A 20,830-nucleotide genomic window follows, 5' to 3' on the forward strand; every position below is an offset into this window, starting at 1 on the left:
CTATGGAATGAAGACCTTACTGTCCTTTGTGTTTTCGGTTATTAATTATGGAATAAGAAACAAAGCCTCCTATTAAAAGGAGTTTCAGATATCAGCAAGTCAGTAGGGAGAAGGTAGAGGAGACAAGGAATCCCTACTACACTTTCTTCTAAGGGAGGCTTCAATAAAAAACCTGACTTAGTCTTTTTTGAGCCAGCCGTCACAGGGAGGGGCATCTAGAGGGCCTCACCTTTCCACATAGCCCCTTTCTTCTTTTGGGGATGGGCCGGGGACAATCCTGGGGTCTTAGGGAAGAAGATTGTGGTTGGTGGGCTGTGGTCAGCCTTGGCTCTTTTCCTGCCTTACTCCAGGCTTGTGTCCCTGCTAGGCCTGTTCCCATGCCATCCTGACCTTGGAGGACTTTCCTTTTTTTTCCTTCATTGTAATTATTTATTTTGTTACTGGCTGCTTAGTGTGACATATTTGATGTTATTTCAATTGTAATACTCTTCAAATTGGAACACTCCTTTTCTGATATTCTTAGCAAATCCCTCTTTTATTTTTGCCACTTGTAATAATATCTCTAAGAAGTTACTCCAGGACCAGGCAGTAGGGATTACTGATTCAGATGGGGCCAGTGACTAGAATATGAGTAGAAAGTGTGAGGTCTAATTTGAACCTGTCAGAGTTACTGTTGCCTGCGCTGGCCCAAAGTGCAGATTTTTAGTCAGCTTATGATAGGCCAGGTGTTTTGTCTGGACCAGGAGTTATCTTTGACTTGTAGATAGAATAAGGATCCGGAGAAGTCAGGTATCCACTTGATGTCCTTTTATTTGACTTGTTAGCATTAGTACTCTCCTGGGATCAAGGCTGCCAAGCCTGACCTATACCCAGATTTCCCAGTGCACTCAGGAGATCATCGGTGGCCTTGATGAAGCCAGTGCTTTTTGGGAAAAACGGAGCAAGGCAATGCACGACAGAAGCGATGCACCAAGGAGTAAAGATCCAGTTCCGTGGGCCCCACTTGCTGTTTGAGAAAATGACCTGCTTCCTTCCTAGCTGACTTGACTCCCAGCATTAACAGGTGGAGGTGAGGACGCAGGGTCGGCACTCGAGTCCACTGCTCTGGTTCCAGGCGTATTTTCTGAAACTGGACTCTTCCAGCCCTTAGCTAGTCAAGTTAGCCTGGCCAGAGTCTGGGGCCGATTGTTCCACTGGGCCGTCGACTATGACACTCTGCTGTCCATGGGCCACTATGCACCCCTCCACTGTCCTTAGGATGGTTTGGAGCCTTCGATCCAGGGCAAGGAGGTGGGGTTCAGTGAGGACAGGGCTGAGCTGGTCTTCCAGCAGTGATTCTCGCATCACATCGCTGAGTCTGTAGTCGGCTTGGGCCAGCAGCTGCAGGTGCAAAAGTGTCTTCTTTTTTATCCTGAAAAGACAAAGTTATAGGAACCAAATAAGCAAATGTAAAGAAAATAACTTGCCTGACCTTCTTTCCCCACAAACAGCTGTTGTAGCTGATACTCTTGGCGCCTCTCCTTGTGTCTTCTCAGGCACATTTTAATGGAAACCAGGTAAAAAGGGAACAAATGAAAGGCAAAATCCAGTATCCTGCAGTCCTTTGCCCAATTGCGATTTGGTCAAGAGCCTGCATAGCCATTTGTGCTCTAATAATGGTGATGCTGGGCTGTATGCATTTTCTCTGACAACGCTAAGGGAATCAAAACCAAAGTGATACTTAGGATTTTTCAAGGAGATTTAAAGCTAATGGGAGAAGTTTCTAGTAGGTGAATTGATGAGCTATTTGCTGTCTCAAAATCCCCCAGTACTGCCAGCCTTTAAGTTGTTTCTTGCTAACTTTATTTCTGTGTGTCAGATTTTAAAATCACAGAGATGAAAATGTGGTAGGACCCATCTTTAGGATTTCAGTTTCTTTTTATGTGGGAATCTGACCTGGACTCTGATGTGTAAGCAGCTTAATTGACTTTTGTCAAAAACAGGTACTGCTCATCCAGTCCTGCTCCGGAGGCAGGGAAGGGAGGCCAGAGGGAAGCATGTTTAAATTAACCTAAGACATAGATGAAGAATACTCATGCTCTGCTCCGAGTTTTCCAGCTGGAAACAAATGAGATGTTTTTGCTAGGTGTGAATATCATATTTATAATTAGCTCTGCATACTGCAGCTGAGCAGGTGGTCAATTTTACAAGCCTGGCTGAAACACTGGAGAAGTGTGGAAGTAAGTTAGACATTCTCTAGAGAAATGGTGGCCAAGCAAGGGCCTTCGTGCCTTCTTCCAGTCTGCACAGGTTTACAGGACTTTAATCAGGGTTTTGCTTAGATGGTGATCAAGTAGTAATATTTATGAGCCGATATGAATGCTGGGCAAGGCAGAGGTCTGATTAGTAATATCAAAACCCAGCAGACTGCAAAAATAGGTGATTATCTGAGTGGGTCAACGATTAAAGTTGGCAGTTGAAAGGTTTAAAGGATTAAATCCTAATTCATCCTATGTGGAAGGATGAAAAAGACAAAACATTGTGGGGGAAATTTTGATAGTTGTAGTACAGTCATGAATCGCTTAGTGATGGGGATATGTTCTGAGAAATGTATCCTTAAGCGCAGGTTTTGTCACGGTGTGAACATCAGAGAGTGTACTCACACAAACCTAGATGGTGTAGCCTCCTGCACTCTTAGGCTATATGATAACTGCTTGTAGGCTACAAACCTTTACAACACAGTGGTGGATAGCTGTGTATATAAACATAGAAAAGATAGTAAAACTGTAAAATGCAGTAAAAATACCATATTATTAATATAATCTTATGAGACCACCGTTATATATGCAGTCTGTCATTGGCTGAGATGTCATGCAGTGCACAAATGTGTAGGAAATAAGGTGATTCATGTCATTCTACCCACTTACGTCCTGGACCAGTGAAAACTGATGAAGCCCTTCAGACCTCGGCTGCAAGCAGCATGAAGGGTCACAACTGTTACTTGCCCGTATTATCTGCTGCAGGAAAACTTACATGCAGCACTGGGAGAGAGGCGAGAGGATGGAGATTTCATCATGGGAGTGTCGTCCAAACCTAGGAGGAGAAACAGGCTTTTATGGGTGGCCGGCAGCATCCTTTGCATTCCCCTGAGGCTTCCTCTCTCCTCTCAGCATTTTGTGAATCAGAGATTGGGGTAAAATGCCAGGGATCATGGCAGCTGCCTCTCCAGCCCCTCTCCCCAGTCAGATCACAAAAGCCTCTGTACAGAGATGTTAGAGCTAAGCAGTCCTTCATTCATTCACTAGCTGCAGAGGGCCAGCCACTGAGGATGCACCTTGCTCTCGAAACCCTCACCCTCTTTCACTAGAGGGCACACGAGTGCTCTCAGGCTGGAGGAGGATCAAGTGGTTCTTGCAAAGGTAAAGAGAAAGAAGGAAATGGAAGAAGCCGGGCTCGAAGGAGACAAGGCACGTGGTGGTGGAGGCCCCCATTTGCAGGGCGTCTGTTTCCCCTGAGCAGCTGGCTGCACAGAGCAGCACATCTGGGAGAGGGGAGTGTTGAACACACATGGGGAAGCTCACCCTCTGGCATTGTCAAGGTGAATAAGGAACCCATCATCCCCGAACTTGGTGAACATCTCATAATGGTGCCGGTCCATATTCCCTGTGAAGGAGGGGAGGACTTAGCTGGAACCAGCAGGCCAGGGGGACAGGTGCTCCTGACCTGAGTTCTCTCCAGGGAACGGAGGCCTGTCATCACTTGAGAGGCAGGGATCTGAACGAAGCTGGGCCTCACACTGTCATTTCCTCAGGGCCATCAGTGAAGCAGCCGCAGGAGGGAGAAGGAAGCGAAACAAGCAAACCCTAAATGGACTGGTTTCAAGTCTAAGGCTTTCACCCCTGCCCCTGCCCCTACCCCAGCCTTTGGCCAGAGATTTGAATGTGCAGAAAGTCACCTTTGCACCTCGTGTATGTATGGACATTGGCTTTCCTCAGCCCAGAGATCCTCAGCTGAGCCTGGTTATAGTAAACAGACACAGCTAAACTTCCTGAAAGGCACGATGATGAGCCAGCTGTCTGACTTGCTTCCGACCTAAGCTCCTGTGTGACGGCCACCTTCGTAAGTGTCTCGTCTCCCTAGAAGTCCCTGTGGGCCTGGAAGGTGGAATTACTAGTCTTGTGTGTCTGTGGCCTCGCCTGAGGCCCTCCCTGCTACATATTTGTGTACTTTCTTCCCTTCCTACCTGGTTTCCCCTCACTTGGTGAAGTGAACATACAACTTCCAATCTGACGCCCACTCAGGCCCGTGGCAGGGTGAGATGCCTGCCTTATGAGTGACGACCCTTGAGCTTCTTCCAGTTCTTTGAAGAGAGGGGAGCCTGTTACCTTCTGTCCTCTGGGACCTCCGCCACTTCTGAGGCTGTGGGAGGTGCAGAGTTACTCAGTCCTCATGAACCAGTTTGTAAGTTTGTGCTCAAGGTCACGGGGAACCCCAGCCACACAGCAGAGCCCACTTCTGCTGGGGGCCTGCCTGTGGGGACCTACCTATCAAGAAGTCGAAGATGGCCATGTCGATGACATTGAGGAGCCGCTGGCTGCTGTTGTACGGGTAGATCTGTTTCACTGTGTCACAGTAAAGGGGATTGACCTCCCACCTGAGGGGGAGAAGAAGTCCTGGGGCTGGAAAAGCCAAGATGGCAGGGTGTCGGGGGTCTCCCCGCACCTCCCCCTGCCCCCCAATCCCTGCCTCCCTGATCCTGCCCTGGGCTGGTGGCAGCTTCTAAAATTCAGAAAGGCCCTGGGCAAGGACGCGTAAGGCTGCATATTCCATGTGGTGAGAAGGTCCTGGGTACTTTAAGTCCTGGTGGACACTAAACCCATGGTTGGGATACAGAGGGTAGAGGTCGGGGCAGGCAGGAAAGGAGGAGGCAGTGACCCTCACCTGCTTCCTCGTCCCTCCACAGTCCCTCTCACCAAGCCTCCTGGACCCTGCGCCACTCATAGCACCTCCATGGGCTGTTCCTGCCCTTTCTCTCTCACACATGGTTTTCTGCCTACAATGCTCCGATGCCCATTTTCATCCGAGGGCTCTTCTCAGCCTTCACAGAGTCCCTTAGGATCTGTCATGTCCTCCAGAAATTCTGCCTGGTTACTTCTTTTCCCACTATGATCATGACGGCTTGACTGATGGATCGATTCACTCAGTCAGCTAGTGTGGAGTACCTGCTATGTGCCAGGGAGGGTGCTAGGTCCTGGGGATACAGCAGTGAGGTCCTTGGTCTCCCAGGGCTTGCTCAGGGGAACCAGGTGTCCCTCCCATGGGATTCTCGTGTGCTCCCTGGTTATAGCAAGTGCTGTGCTGTGTTTTCGTGATCTGGCTACATGTCTGTTCTCCCCACTAGACCAAGGAGCTTCTCAAGGAGAGAGTCTGAGTCTTCCATTTCTGTATCCCATAATACCTAGTGTTGGGTATATGGAAGGTTCTTTAGAACTGAATAAATGAACTAAAGGGAGAGAACAGACCCAGGCCTGCTGATCCCAGGATCAATATGAAATGGGGCAAAGGAGTATTGAGGCAGCTTTTCAGATTCAAAAGCCAAGCTAGCAACAAGTCCCTGGTACAGGGTCTGTGGCTACTGTCAAGGACTGGGCTGTGTGGCCTGGGGACCAACTCACTCCTCTTTTCCTGCCAGTGTGTAGGAGCGGATCCAGGGGTTGGGCACAGACAGCCTGGGGGCCAGGTTGAGGGACGGCAGGAAGGCAGAGAGGGAACCCTCCAGCAGGTGTGGGTTGCCACAGACAGCATACTCCGTCTTGCACATGTATGGACACTTGGCGAAGAAGCACACGTTGCTCGCTGGAGGATGGGGAGGAGAGAGGAGAAGGAGTAAGTGGAGGGCTCTGGAGGCATGACATCTTCCTGGCCTAGGAAATCCACTGGGAGGGAAGGGAAACCCTGAACTCACAGCTCGGGAAGAGGCAGAAGAAGAAGGAAACATTGACTTTTCCAGAAGTGAGGGTGTGAATGCTACTAAGCTGAACCTCCTGGGTACCTGCTTTCAAATGTCCCAACCTCACTGCATTCTATCCTTATGAGTAGAACACTCTTTATTACCCTGGGTGGATAACCTCTGGTTCCGGGGAGGCCAGCATTGTAGGGTCAATGCCCACACAGACTAGGTAGCATCTCAAACACAACCTTTCCCATCCAGTTCATCTTGTGTTATGGTCAGGCAGACCATGGTGGGAGTGTCTTACAACTTCATACGCCCATCCCAGTAATGGATAGTGCTAGCAGCAGGGTGTCAGGCCACTGATGAATGGAGGGGTGGACACTCTGGCTTACGATCTACTCAGACCCGGAATATCACTCGGGCCAGTACTCTACCTGGAGAGACAAAGAAAACACTCTGCAGGATTTCATTCTTGGTGACCTCTAGGATTTCCTTGGTGACATTTACTATCCTCCCCACTGTTGGCGGCACCCGTCGGAAGTCCAGAATCCTGCAAGAGAGGAAGCTCTGTTCCATCTGAGGGATGATCAGGGAGTGAGGAGGAGGGGTTTTGTCCCCCGGCCAGTGCACATTAGGAATTGGCTGGTGTACCCAGGAGGGTGGCCAGTGAGGCGTGACTCTGCACTGTTGAGCTGGTAGTGCCCAGGTCAACACTGGGCCTTTAAACCTAGGTCTAAAGGAGTGGAGATGGAGTTGAAAATGAATCCTTATTCCGTCAAGCCTCCTGGGCAAACCTTCCCACCATCCCAACTGTGTTCTTGGTCAGTGCTTCTCATATTTTAATGTTCCTGTGAGTCACCTGGCAATCTTGTTCAAATACAGGGTCTGACTGAGTGGTTCTAGGGTGGGGCTGAGATTCCTTATTTCTAAAAAGCTTCTTGGAAGTGCCCATGACGCTACAGACCACACTTTGGGTAGCAATGACTGAGCAAATAGAGGGAGTGGAATGTTTAGGAATGTGCTTTCACCTAATATCATAACAGTGAGACTCCTTGGATAAATAGGAGTGGGTGCATTCTCCTCGCTCTCAGATCAGGAAACTAGAGCAACTGCCCCAAGCAGCATGGCGGGAAGCGTGTTCTTTGTAAATTGTTCTTTTCGTTGCATTCATTAAAAGGCCTTGTGTTTTTCAACCTGGGGGGTTGCATGGGACATTTTGAGTTCAAAGACACCACGATGAGGCACGAAGAAGATAGAAAGCCAGAAGGAAGAAATGCCAGGGAGTTCCCACCTGAGGGTCTGTCTAGCCACCCCTCCCAGAGGATTGGTCCTTATAGGCAATGCCATCTCCATGGGGCCAGACCCTACCTGTCCAGATGGAAAGCTGCGATCTCAGCATTGTGTCTCTGAAAGTCAATGAAGTAGAAGAAGTCCACTGGTGTCTCCTCATCTCGCTGCTGTCTGGAAGGAAGGAAGGAATCACGCCCTGGACTCAGACTTCAGCTGGGAGCCTGAGAAGAGAGCTGATGAGCATGACCAGCGAGAAAGGAAAACGGGCTTTTATGCTTTTCATGTACACACAGGCGATGGCACGGCAAGTCAGGAATGGCCTGTGGCTCCCTTCGCCAGGAGAAGACAAGCAAAGTGGGAGGAGACAGGCTTCTTGCAAGACACTGTCCTGCAGGCACCACCAATACCAAGTTTCCTGCTTAAGAAGCTTTGGTGACAGTGGCTGATTATTTTCAAAACCCAGCAGTTGAGAGGGAAGAAATAGACATTCTTCTGCAGGTATAAACAGAAGAGAGGGGAATGGTTAGCAGAACCAGAGGTAGTGCAGATCCAGATGTCCAAGGATGAAGAAAGATGGGGTATGAGCCAGGAATTGGTAATGGAAAAGTGGCCCAGAAATGCAACTTAGTATGCTGGGGTTGAAGAACAGAAAAGTTCTGGGTCTTAGGGGGGTGTGGGGGAAATACGTGGACCATCATCCCCTCAGAGAAACACAGCCGGATCATGAGGGCTGGGGGCAGCTGGTGCAGAGGATATTGATTTATATACATTAAATCTCTAATGAATTCCTGAAAAGCACCAGGCTGCCTGAGAGTGGTGGGGCCTGCTGGGTGTGTACATTCATGAAAGTGCTTTTTAATCATTAAGGGCCTTGTGGTGTGAGTTCTGGCCTCTAGGCTGACTTTGCCTCGAGGCTAATAAACATGGAAGAAGATGATCTTCGAATAATTTTATAATCCACTGTGTGGGACTGTTGAAACGACTGCAAGGCGATTTAGATGTAAATAAACGTAGTGTTGCAGAAATCTATAAATAAGAAGCACTGGCAATTTAAACCGTGTTGTGCATTTTGCCAAAAAACACGAGTGAGTCCTGGAAACCACAGTGAGGTGCTGCCAAAAGTAGAGATTCTATTTTAAAAGGTGCAGCCACCATTACAGCACAACCCTCCGTGCTCAGGCCTGGCCAGCTTCTCATCATCATCACTGGATGTCCAGGCTAGCAGGGACAATCCCTCTTCCCAGTCTCGTTTTAATTCCTGAGCCCCATCTGTAGGAACATATCATCTTTCAGACACCTTTTAGGGTCTTCTAAAACATTTTCTCATTTTTGTATGATGTAAGATAAGTAATTTTAAATTCAGAGGTTGTTTTTACTTTAGATCAGTGCTTCTCATACTTTGAGAAGCACTAATGCACGTCTCATTGCACATTATATTGTATACATTACATTTTAAAAATATAAATCTTTATGTTCCTAATGTTTATTTTCCAAAGTTAAAGTTCTACATTCTCTCTTTAATCAGAAAAAAAAAAGGTGTTCGCCTTAAATTACTTACAGAAAAATACAAAATGCATAATTTTTCAAGAGATACATTTTAAAATGATAGTATTTTAGATTTTGGACTGAATTTTATAAAAATGTAGATTACACTTTGTTATGGTATAAAAATAGATAAAATTGGTCCTGCCACTGAATGTTGGAGGGTTTTGCATTGTATTTGGGAAAAAAGCTGGCTAATTGGAACAATTTTTGTATAGACACACTTTGGAGATATTGCAGATTTGCTTCTAGACCACCACAATGAAGCAAATATGGCAATAAAGTCATTCATGCACATTTTTTGGTTCCCCACCCAAGGCATATAAAAGTTATGTTTTATTATACTGGAGTCCAATACATATGCAATAGCATTATGTCTGAAAAATGTATACATCTTAATGGAAAAAGTACTTTATTGCTAAAAAATGCTAACACTCATCTGAGCCTTCAGCAAGTCATAATCTTTTTGCTGACTGACTGGGGTGGTGGTTGCTGAAGGTTGGTGAGGCTGTGGCAACTTTTAAAAATAAGACAACAATGAAGTTTGCTGCATCGATTCACAAAAGATGTATCTGTAGCACACAATGCTGTTTGATAGCATTTTACCCAAAGTAGAACTTCTGTCAAAATTGAAGTCAGTCCTCTCAAACCCTGCTGCTGCTTTATCAACTAAGTTTGCATAATATTCTAAATCCTCTGTGGCCATCTCAACAATGTTCACAGCGTCTTCACCAGAAGTAGATTCTATCTCAGGAAACCACTTTCTTTGCTTATCCATAAGAAGCCACTCCTTATTGGTCGGGTGCGGTGGCTCATGCCTGTAATCCAAGCACTTTGGGAGGCTGAGGTGGACGGATCACAAGGTCAGGTGATTGAGACCATCCTGGCTAACACGGTGAAACCCTGTCTCTACTAAAAATACAAAAAATTAGCCAGGCATGGTGGCGCATGCCTGTAGTCCCAGCTACTTGGGAGGCTGAGGCAGGAGAATTGTTTGAACCCAGGAGGCAGAGGTTGCAGTGAGCCTAGATTGTGCCACTGCACTACAGCCTGAGCAACAGAGCGAGACTCCATCTCAAAAAAAAAAAAAAAAAAAAAAAAAAGAAGCAACTCTATCTGTTCAAGTTTGATCATGCAGTTGCAACAATTCAGTCACATTTTCAGGCTCCACTTCTAATTCTAGTTCTCTTTTATTTCCACATCTGCAGTTACCTTCTCCACTGAAGTCTTGAACCCCTCAAAGTCATCCATGGGGATTGAGATCAATCTTCTTTTAAACTCCTGTTAATGTTGATATTTTTACCTCCTTCCATGCATCACAAATTTTCTTAATGGCATCTAGAATGGAGACTCCTTTCCAGAAGGTTTTCAAATGACCTTGCCCAGGTTCATCAGAGGAATCACTAACTGTGGCAGCTATAGCCTTATGAAACGTATTTCTTAAATTGTAAGACTTGGCTGGGCGTGGTGGCTTGCGCCTATAATCCCAGCACTTTGGGAGGCCGAGGCGGGCGGATCACGAGGTCAGGAGATCAAGACCATCCTGGCTAACACGGTGAAACCCTGTCTCTACTAAAAATACAAAAAATTATCCGGGCATGGTGGCCGGCGCCTGTAGTCCCAGCCACTCGGGAGGCTGAGGCAGGAGAATGGCATGAACCCGGGAGGTGGAGCTTGCAGTGAGCTGAGATTGAGCCACTGGACTCCAGCCTGGGCGAGAGTGTGAGACTCCGTCTCAAAAAAAAAAAAAAAAAAAAGTAAGACTTGAAAGTTAGAATGACTCCTTGATCTGTGGGCTGCAGAAAGGATGTTGTGTTAGCAGGCATGAAAACAACATTAGTCTCCTCGGACATCTCCAGCAGAGCTCTTGAGTGACTAGGTGTATTACCAATGAGCAGTAATATTTTGAAAGGAATCTTTTTTTTTTTTTCTTTTTCCCCTGAGCAGTAAGGTCTCAACAGTGGGCTTAAAATATTCAGTAAACCATGCTGTTAACAGATGTGTGGTCATCCAGGCTTTGTGGCTCCATTTAGAGCACAGGCAGAGTAAATTTAGCATCATTCTTGAGGGCCTGAGGATTTTTTGAATGGTAATTGAGCATTGGCTTCAACTTAAGTTCCCAGCGACATTATCACCTAACAAGAGAGTCAGCCTGTCCTTTGAATCTTTATCATTATTATTATTATTTTTTTATTATACTTTAAGTTCTAGGGTACATGTGCACAACATGCAGGTTTGTTACATATGTATACATGTGTGTTCTTTGAATCTTTGAAGTCAGGCATTGACTTTTCTTCTCTAGCTATGGGGAAAGTCCCAGATGGTATCTTCTTCCAATAGAAGGCTGTTTCATCTACACTGAAAACCTATTGTTAGTGTAGCTACGTTCATCAATGATCTTAGCTAGATCTTCTGGATAACTTGCTGCAGCTTCTCCATCAGCACTTACTGCTTCACCTTGTACTTTTATGTTATGGAGATGGCTTTTTTCCTTAAGCCTGGTGAACCAACCTCTGCTATCTTCCAAGTTTTCTTCTGCAGCTTTCTCACCTGTCTCAGCCTTCATTGAGGAGAGTTAGAACCCTGCTCTGGATTAAGCTTTGGCTTAAGGGAATGCTGTGGCTGGTTTCATATTCTATCCAGATAACTTAAACTTGCTCCATATCAGCAATGAGGCTGTTTTGCTTTCTTATCATTCGTGTGTTTAGTGGAGCAGTGCTTTTAGCTTCCTTCAAGAACTTTTCCTTTGCATTCACAACTTGCCTAACTGGCACAAAAAGCTTAGCTTTTGGCTTATTGGCTTTCAACGTGCCTTGCTCACTAGCCTCCTGAATAATTTCTCGCTTTCCATTTAAAGTGAGAGATATGACACTCCTCCTTTCATGTGAACACTTAGAGGCCCTTGTTGGGTTACTAACTGGCCTCATTTCAATATTGTTGTGTCTTAGGGAATAGGGAGGCCCGAGGACTGGGAGAGATTGGGGGAACAGCAAGTTGTTGGAGCAGTCAGAACACACATTTAGGCCAGGCGCAGTGGCTCACACCTGTAATCCTAGCACTTTGGAAGGCCAAGGTTGGCAATCACTTGAGGCCAGGAGTTCGAGACCAGCCTGGCCAACACAGTGAAACCCCGTCTCTACTAAAAATAGAAAAAATTAGCTGGGCATGGTGGCACATGCCTATAATCCCAGCACTTTGGGAGGCTGAGGTGGGCGGATCACCTGAGGTCGAGAGTTCGAGACCAGCCTGGCCAACACGGTGAAACCCCGTCTCTACTAAAAATGCAAAAATTAGCCAGGTGTGGTGGGTGGCGCCTTTAGTCCCAGCTATTTGGAAGGCTGAGGCAAGAGAATCGCTTGAACCCAGGAGGCGGAGGTTGCAGCGAGCTGAGATTGAACCATTGCACTCCAGCCTGGGCAACAGAGTGAGACTCTGTCTCAAAAAAAAAAAGTTTGAAATATTGTGAGAATTACCAAATGTGACACAGAGACACAAAGTGGGCACATGCTGTTGGGAAAATGACACCGATAGACTTGCTTGATGCAGGGTTGCCATAAGCCTTCACTTTGTAAAAAACCTAGTATCTGCAAAGTACAATAAAGTGAAACGCAGATACAGCGAGCTATGCCTGTATTTTTTTTTTTTTTTTTTTTTTTGAGACAGAATCTCGCTCTGTCGCCTGGGCTGGAGTGCGGTGGCTCGATCTTGGCTCACTGCAAGCTCCGCCTCCCGGGTTCACGCCATTCTCCTGCCTCAGCCTCCCGAGCAGCTGGGACTACCAGCACCCGCCACCACGCCCGGCTAATTTTTTGTATTTTTAGTAGAGACGGGGTTTCACCGTGTTAGCCAGGATGATCTTGATCTCCTGACCTCGTGATCTGCCCGCCTCAGCCTCCCAAAGTGCTGGGATTACAGGCGTGAGCCACCGTGCCCAGCCTGCCTGTATTTGTTTTAACCGACCAGGCAGAGATGTATTAGGCTGTGCGTTATGTTAATTTATTTTCCTGCAAAGGAAATGCTACATACAGGTTCTAGCAGTTTTTCCTCCCTGATACAAAAGAACTGAGAGTGGAGCTCATCCATTGCATATTAGCTTCCAGTTTTAAAAAATGAGAGACATCCGGCCAGGTGCATTGGCTCACGCCTGGAATCCCAGCACATTGGGAGGCCAAGACAGGGGAATCGCCTGAGGTCAGGAGTTCAAGACCAGCCTGGCCAACATGATGAAACCCTGTCTCTACTAAATATACAAAGTTAGCCAGGTGTGGTGGTACACATCTATAATCCCAGCTACTTGGGAGGCTGAGGCAGGATAATTGCTTGAACCTGGGAGGCCGAGGTTGCAGTGAGCCGAGATAGCGCCACTGCACTCCAGCCTGGGCAACAAATGCAAAACTCCATCTCAAAAAAAAATATATATATATATATATATATATTAGAGACATCCTATTGTGCCACATAAAAATTTTGCTCGGAGAACAGAATCTATGGACCTGGTGATTTGTGGTGCATTTGCAGATTTATCATTACTTTTATGCTTCTCATTAACATCTCCTGTTTCTCTATCAGTATTCCTTAGGTTGCCTCTCTCTAACTGGGGCTGTCTTTTGAGTATATATTATATGTGCTCGACTAACTGTAACAATAATTTAAACTCTATGACAACCAGAACCTCACTGGTGACTCTTGTGTTCAGCTGAGCATTGTGCCAAAGAGTCACATGTCTACTTGTGGAACCTCTGCTAATTGCCATGTGTATTTGCTGTTATAGCTGTCATTTCAAAGGGACACAATGTATTTATTTACATATTTTAGTACTCTATATGTCTGAATACAAGATGAGGTCTCTCCTGAAATTGTCCCTTGGAAAGGAGTCTCTATATTCAAGTCCTGGCATAGTTAGTCAACCACTTTATTTTGTTTGGGACAGATACATTAACCTGGAATGACTTGACTTTGCGCTGGTTTTACTGCCTAGTGTAACTGGTTACAACAGGTTGATGGTGGTGATGGGGGAGGGGAGTGGGGAAATAAGTTAATATTGATTTGACATTCACCCCCAACTTGACTCTAAGTGATGATGACAACCAATTCCCCAGATTTTTGACAAGTAAAATCTATAGTGGGAGAACAAAAGCAATATTTCTAAATCTATATACTGTTTTATATGATGGGATTTTAAAATCAATATAAATATAAGCAGACATTCAATTGTCTCATGTACATTTCTGGAGAATTTTAAGTTGATCTAACAACTAGGATTTTGGATCTTTCACATAGGAAAAATGGGGGAACTTTTTTTTTTTTTTTTAGATAGAGAGTCTCCGTCTGTTGCCCAGGCTGGAGTGCAGTGGTGCGATCTCAGCTCACCGCAACCTCCTCCTCCTGGGTTCAGGAGATTCTTCTGCCTCAGCCTCTCGAGTAGCTGGGACTACATACACGCACCACCATACCTGGATAATTTTTGTATTTTTGGTAGAGACGGGGTTTCACCATGATGGCCAGGCTGGTCTCGAACTCCTGACCTCAGGTGATCCACCCGCCTTGGCCTACCAAAGTACTGGGATTACAGGTGTGAGCCATCGTGCCCAGCAGAGGAACTCTTTATACGGCAGTGGTTCTCAAGGTTGCCTGGGCCTTGGGATCACAGGGAGAGCCCCCAGAGCTAGTCCACTGGACTCCCTGAGGGTGGGACTCAGGCATAAGGATTTTTAAAGCCTCCTTAAGTGAATCTAACGTGCAGCTGATCCACTCCAACCCCTTCTTTAAGGAGGTGCTTTCGCCAAAGCAGTTGGGACTGAAACTCTTTATTCGGTGCTTATTCAAGTAGGCCCTGCCCTTAGAACCATCTACTGGGGCTTTCAATGGGCCTCCCCTTGAATGGCTGAAGGTTTGGAATCTGCCAGTCTAATTGTATTCCACTGGAAGAAGCACATTCTGGAGGAAAGCATGACTTGGGTAACGTGGCCCCTCTTGGGGCGATTTTCTTTTCTGCAGGTCACCTCATCATCTCAAGGAGGAGCATTCCCCTGGGCTAAGGCACTGGGGCCGAACTCTAGGAGACCCTAACCTATGGGCTGCAGATCCTTTGGGGGCCAGAAACCCAAACTCACACCAAGCTCTGTCTAAGGACTAAATACATATTATTTCACTCATCTCTATGTTTTACAAAATTTTCAAGGCATGTAGTTGCTGTTGTTATGAATAAAATATAAATTAATGTAAACATGTAATTGACTTCCTAGTAGCCTTTCTTGATTGTCTAGTTTTTCAGTTGAAACAAGTATTGTGGTATACAAGTCTGTAAACTTTTTGATGTCAAAAAGAGAGTGCTTTCCCTGGAAAAAGGTGGGGATCAATTAAAGTGGTGGAGTGTGAACTTAGCAACCCAGATGCCTGGGTTTGAATCCTGGGTCCGCTGTTTGCAGCTGGAAGATTGGGATGAGATGGTCTCTTTCAGCCTCAGTATCTTTATTTGTAAAGTGGACATTGTAAGAGTATCTGGCTCATAAGCTTGCCCGTGAACCAAGGACACAACTTAGGTCATTGTGTGGCATAGATGATAGTAAGGGCCTGATAAAGACAAGCTCTTAGTATTTTCTATTATTATTATTATTATTATTATCACCCCAAACAGTTCTGTGCTTGGGCAGATTAGAGAATCTCTGAATAACTGGCAGAAAGACTTTAGGTCACTTTTATTAGTTTTTGGTCCAAATCTTCCCAGGGCCACCCCAACTGGGTGTGGAAAGGAGGAAGGCAGTCACTTACCTCATGGGTTTGAACATGGCCTTCCCGAAATCCGAGAACCTCAGCACCAGCTTGAGGTGGACCCCACTGGGTTTCACAACTGTGAAAGGCAGAAGGGTGAGTTAACCATGCTTCCGGGCCTCAGCCCAGGCTTGTGACTCTGTTCCTTCAATAAGCCCAGCTGACTTCGCTTTCCTCTTATGTAATGAGACCCTAAAGACTAGGATGTGCTCTCCATAGCCTGCAGGGTAAATGCCATGGTGTCAGGCCATAGTGACGGTATCCAGGGGCTCAAGACAGTACTTTTTACTTTGGGAGGTGAAGGCGGGAGGATCGCTTGAGCCCAGGAGTTTGAGATCAGCCTGGGCAACATAGTGAGACCTCCATTTTGAAAAAAAAAAAAAAAGTACATTTTCTGCTGGTATGGGAAAAGAGCAAAAAATACAATGAAGACATTTACTGAAAACCCCGAAGAATGTTTTCCTAAGAAGAATGAACCCTTTCCTCTTTGTGTTTCAACTACACCTTTGTAGATTCTACTTATGCCTTCTGTTATATTAGACTAGTTTGTTTATGCCTCTTTCTACTTAAGACTGTACACCTGGGCTGGGACCAGGGCTTGGCAAGTGAGGGCTTCTTAGGTGCAGGGAGTGCTACTTCCTTAAATTTTGCATCCTGGGCACCTCACTTCTCTTACCCTCTCCCTGGTTCTGGAGGGTCAGGACAATACCTCACTCACCTTGTGTTCTATAAAATGGTCAAGGCAGGTGCTTAACTGAAGAAAAGGGAAGCCTGGAGCCCTGTAAACCTTTATTTTCAAACCTTAGTGATATGGTTAGGCTTTGTGTCCCCACCCAAATCTCGTCTCAAATTGTAATCCCCTTGTCTCAAATCTCATCTCAAATTGTTGAGGGAGGGATGCTGTGAGAGGTGGTTGGATCATGGGGCAGTTTCCCCTGTGCCGTTCTTGTGATAGTGAGTTCTCACGAGATCTCATGGTTTTATAAGGGGCTCTTCCCCCTTTGCATCCTCTCTCTCCTGCCACCATGTGAGATGTGCCTTGCTTCCCCTCCCACTTCTGCCATGATTGTAAGTTTCCGGAGGCCTCCTAGCCATGCTTCCTGCTAAGCCTGCAGAACTGTGAGTCAATTAAACCTCTTTCCTTTATAAATTATCCAGTCTCAGGCATTTCTTAACAGCAGTGTAAAAATGGACTAATACATTTTGACACACTCCATCAGATGTAGTCACATGTAGACATTTCTGATGTGTGTTCCACACATTGAAGTAAAGGGACGGGGCCACTCATGGCTGGTGATGACTGGCCTGAGGGCTTTAGGGTCCAGACCCACCTATAACCAGGTCACAGCACTCCTGGAGGGGAGCTCTGCCACTCTCAGTCCTAGCTTTTTGATGCCATTAATCACTTATCCTAGTGAGTCTCAACTCTGGCTATATTAGAATCACCTGGGCCTCACCGTCTGAACTTGAATCAAAACCCCTGGGGGTGGAGGCTAGGCAGGAGCACTTTTTAAAGCTCCCCCAGTGATTCTAATACATATATATACACATATATATACATATATATACATATACACATATATACATATATATACACATATATACATATATACATGTATACACATACATATATACATATATACACACATTTATGCATATATACATATACACACATTTATGCATATATACATATATACACATATGCATATATACCTATATACACATATATGCATATATACATATATACACACATATGCATATATACATATATACACACATATATGCATATATACACATATATACATATATACACATATATACATATATACACATACATATATACACACATATACACACATATATACATATATATACACACATATATATACACATATATGTATACACACACATATATATATTTTTTTTTAGCTGGAGTCTCACTGTGTTGCCTAGGCTGGAGTGCAGTGGCACGATCTCAGTTCACTGCAAACTCCACCTCCCAGGTTCAAGTGAATCTCTTGCCTCAGCCTCCCACGCTTGTCTAACTTTTTATATTTTTTGGAAGAGACGGGTTTTCACTGTTGGCCAGGCTGGTCTCGAACTCCTGACATCAAGTGATCCACCCGCCTTGGACTCCCAGAGTGCTGGGATTACAGGTGTGAGCCACTGAGCCTGGCTGATTCTAATATTTTGTCAATAGTGGGCACCATTTGCTTCTTGAATTTGAAAGCGTGCTCCAATCACTTGAGGATTTTCTTAAGATTCAGATTCTGATTCAGAAAGAGAGTGAGGCTCTGCATTTCTGATGAGCTCCTCAGTGATGTTGATGATGCTTTTCCTGGGCCACGCATTGCCCAGCGGGGCCTATACAACCCTTCCCCTTAAGTGCTTTTTCTTGTTGTGGGTGGATGGGGAGAAACGTTGAGTTCTTAGAGGTTAGGCAGAGAGCCATGCTCCTTCCACTCTTGCCCAAGGTCGCCACTGGAGTGGGTTTTGGGGTTTGCACAGCTGTGAGGGTGAAGAGGCTGGGTGGGGGTGGGGCTAGGTCACTTACTCTGGGTGCAGTCACATGCTCCCAGCAAGGCTTTCTCATCTTGACTGTAATCTGCAAAGGAGGAGAAGGGCAATGAGAACTTCCAGTCTTGTTCCTGGGAGAGCCTACAACATGGAGGTCCCTTGACTCTGGTTCAGATCACCAGAGGGGAGACTGTGATGTAGCCTGGGGCCCTTGACCACTCCGTAGGAGGTCTCTTGGAGCCCAGGAGACTGTAGCCTCCTTCCCTGCTGTGTCCCAGACCCCTGCTCTCTAGCCCTTCAGTGGGCACTCCAGCAATACCTGGCTGGGAGACTGAGTCTGCTTTTGTCTCTGCTAATAATTTGCTGTGTCACTTAGATTGTCTTAGTGCTTGACAGCACAGACTTGGTATCAGCAGGCCTGTGTTTGAATTCCAGCTCCACTCCCTAGGTCCTTGGCCAAGTTACTTAACCTTTCTGTGTCTCAGTTTCCCTGTCTGTAAAATGGCAATGGTAATATCCATGCCATAAGGTCTTTGGATGAAAGAGAATGTCGCCTGCTTCAAAAGCAACACTCAATAAATGGTAGCGATAACCTTCCTTTAGGTGTACCAAACAACAGCATACCTCCTTATGGGGTCAGGATGAGATTATCGTTATAGGATCTCTTCCAGAGGGAAAAAGATCAATGCATATGTTCCTCTTCTCTCAGGTGTCCATGTCAAGCTTCTAATGTTCCACTCTGGAGCCTAGCCTGGGATGCTTTACCCAGACTCTCTGGGAGAAAGTCAGTCCCCCCTTGCCTGATCCCATGAACCTTACCAGCACTGATGGTGGGAAAGTGCCTCATATCTTGCAGAAGTTTGCTGACAACAGGACTGGACCGGGAGTAGAGCCCATGGCGGTTAATACCCAGGTGGAACTGGACCCAGCTGGCCTCGAGTCGGAGCTGCAGTGGGGGGTCCAGGGAGGTAAGGTTCATCTGCTCTCTGTACATCTTGTGTCGCCTGAAAGAGCCAGATAGTTGTTCATTAGAGGAACAAGAATGCAAAGACCCACCAAGATACCTTGTCTGCAGTTTTTTATTCATCCTTTCATTTATTCCACAAGTGTATTAAGCATCTAATGAGGGCTAGGCTTTAAGCTGTGCTTAGGATATCTTGGGGAGCAAAACACCTGTGGGGTCCTTTCTTACCCTCAGAGGGCTTACACTCTAGTGAGCCAAACACACACATAGTTATATAATATCATACACAAATACTTAATTACAAACCAGGACAAATCCTGGGAAGGAAAAAAGGCAGATTGCTAAGAATAAAACTAGGGCCTCATATAATCTGGGATCTCAGGGTGAGACTGTGGGCCTCTTTATGCACTTTCTCATTAAAACTCTCTATCTTACATTTCCCAGTATTTTATGTTCCAAAGAATCAGAAGATAGAGGGGAGAAGGCAATTGGTGAGAATAAAAAGAAGAGAGGGTGCAGATCTTTAAGTGGGGCTGGAAGCTGAGTTAGATTATAAACGAAAAGAAGAATTAATGAGCCATTTACTGTTTGTTCTGCTTGGGTAGCCTTTTCTCCCAGGAAAAAAAGAGAAAAATAAAAAAGATGGTTCTACCATTTAGAGATGTAGACTGTAATTTAGGAGACAAGTTGTATGTTTATGAAATAACCAGAGCAAAATACAAAGCTGTTATAAATCAACTGCTAAACATGTGGCTCAGATGGAAACGCCTTAACATTTTGGAGAAGGGAAAAGATGAATCCATGATGAAGTAGCCTGAGGACAACCACAGTGAAGAAGGCAGACTTCAGCTGGATCCTAAAGAACGGGGGGGTGTTTGGCTTGAAGGGGACAGGGAGGATACTCCTGCATTAAGGACATGAGCACTGTGAGAGGTAGGCAAGAAACGGATGTATCTGGGGATGAGAGAGGCAGGTTGAATAAATGCACTGTTGAATGAGAAGACGGAGGCCTCTGGGTTGGAAGGGAAGGCAAATTAGTATGATGTCATCTGGCTGGGAAAAGCTGATTGGGAGAGGTAGGTGGGATTATAGGGGCAGGGTTTTGCAGTTCCTATATATCCCTATTTCTCAAACTGTGATAGTATACCTCGGGTCTGGGGTGGGGTGAAAAACAAAACAAACATGGCAGATTTGGGCGTGTCCGATTTTCTCATTGGTGGAGAGTTTTAAAAATTACCACTTTGGGAGGCTGAGGCAGATCACCTGAGGTCAGGAGTTTGAGACCATCCTGGACAACAATGATAAAGCCCCGTCTCTACTAAAAATACAAAAATTAGCCAGGCATGATGGTGCACACCTGTAATCCCAGCTACTTGAGAGGCTGAGGCAGGAGAATCACTTGAACCCAGGAGGTGGAGGTTGCAGCAAGCCGAGATCGCGCCACTGCACTCCAGCCTGGGCGACAGAGTGAGACTCTGACTTAAAAAAAAAAAAAAATTACTTTTCTATCAAAATAAAAATAGATGTATTATGGGGAAGGAAATAAAATATACCACAGGGATTTGAATCCATTTGTGATCTTAGTGATTGCAATGGACTGAATGTTTATGTTTCCTTCAAATTCATATGTTGAAATTTTAACTTCCAAGGTGATGGTATTGGAGATGGGGCCTCTGGGGAGTGATTAGGTTATGAGGGGGTAGCCCTCATGAATGGGATTAATGCCTTCATAAAAGAGACCCCAGAGAAACCCCTCACCCTTTCTGCCATGTCAGGTTATAGCAAGAAGACAGCATCTGTGAACCGGGAAAAGA

General features: G+C 45.7%; 1 protein-coding gene across 2 annotated transcripts in view; it reads right to left on the reverse strand.

Annotated features, from left to right (window-relative positions):
- Positions 1-792: 792 nt before the first annotated feature.
- Positions 793-20,830, reverse strand: part of FAM20A (FAM20A golgi associated secretory pathway pseudokinase) — a 63,779-nt gene continuing 43,741 nt past the window's right edge. For both annotated transcript variants that reach the window (XM_016932820.4, XM_016932821.3), the window contains exons 2-11: positions 18,872-19,056; positions 18,090-18,140; positions 15,536-15,614; positions 7,301-7,393; positions 6,367-6,482; positions 5,655-5,835; positions 4,524-4,633; positions 3,561-3,642; positions 3,013-3,072; positions 793-1,411 (exon numbers count right to left, since the gene is read on the reverse strand). In XM_016932820.4, coding sequence (XP_016788309.1) covers positions 1,147-1,411; positions 3,013-3,072; positions 3,561-3,642; positions 4,524-4,633; positions 5,655-5,835; positions 6,367-6,482; positions 7,301-7,393; positions 15,536-15,614; positions 18,090-18,140; positions 18,872-19,056 — 1,222 coding nt within the window. In that variant the 3' untranslated portion in view covers positions 793-1,146. The remainder of the gene's footprint in view (positions 1,412-3,012; positions 3,073-3,560; positions 3,643-4,523; positions 4,634-5,654; positions 5,836-6,366; positions 6,483-7,300; positions 7,394-15,535; positions 15,615-18,089; positions 18,141-18,871; positions 19,057-20,830) is intronic.

The sequence above is a fragment of the Pan troglodytes genome, chromosome 19 (genome assembly GCF_028858775.2).
Source record: "Pan troglodytes isolate AG18354 chromosome 19, NHGRI_mPanTro3-v2.0_pri, whole genome shotgun sequence".
Taxonomy (NCBI): Eukaryota; Metazoa; Chordata; class Mammalia; order Primates; family Hominidae; genus Pan; species Pan troglodytes.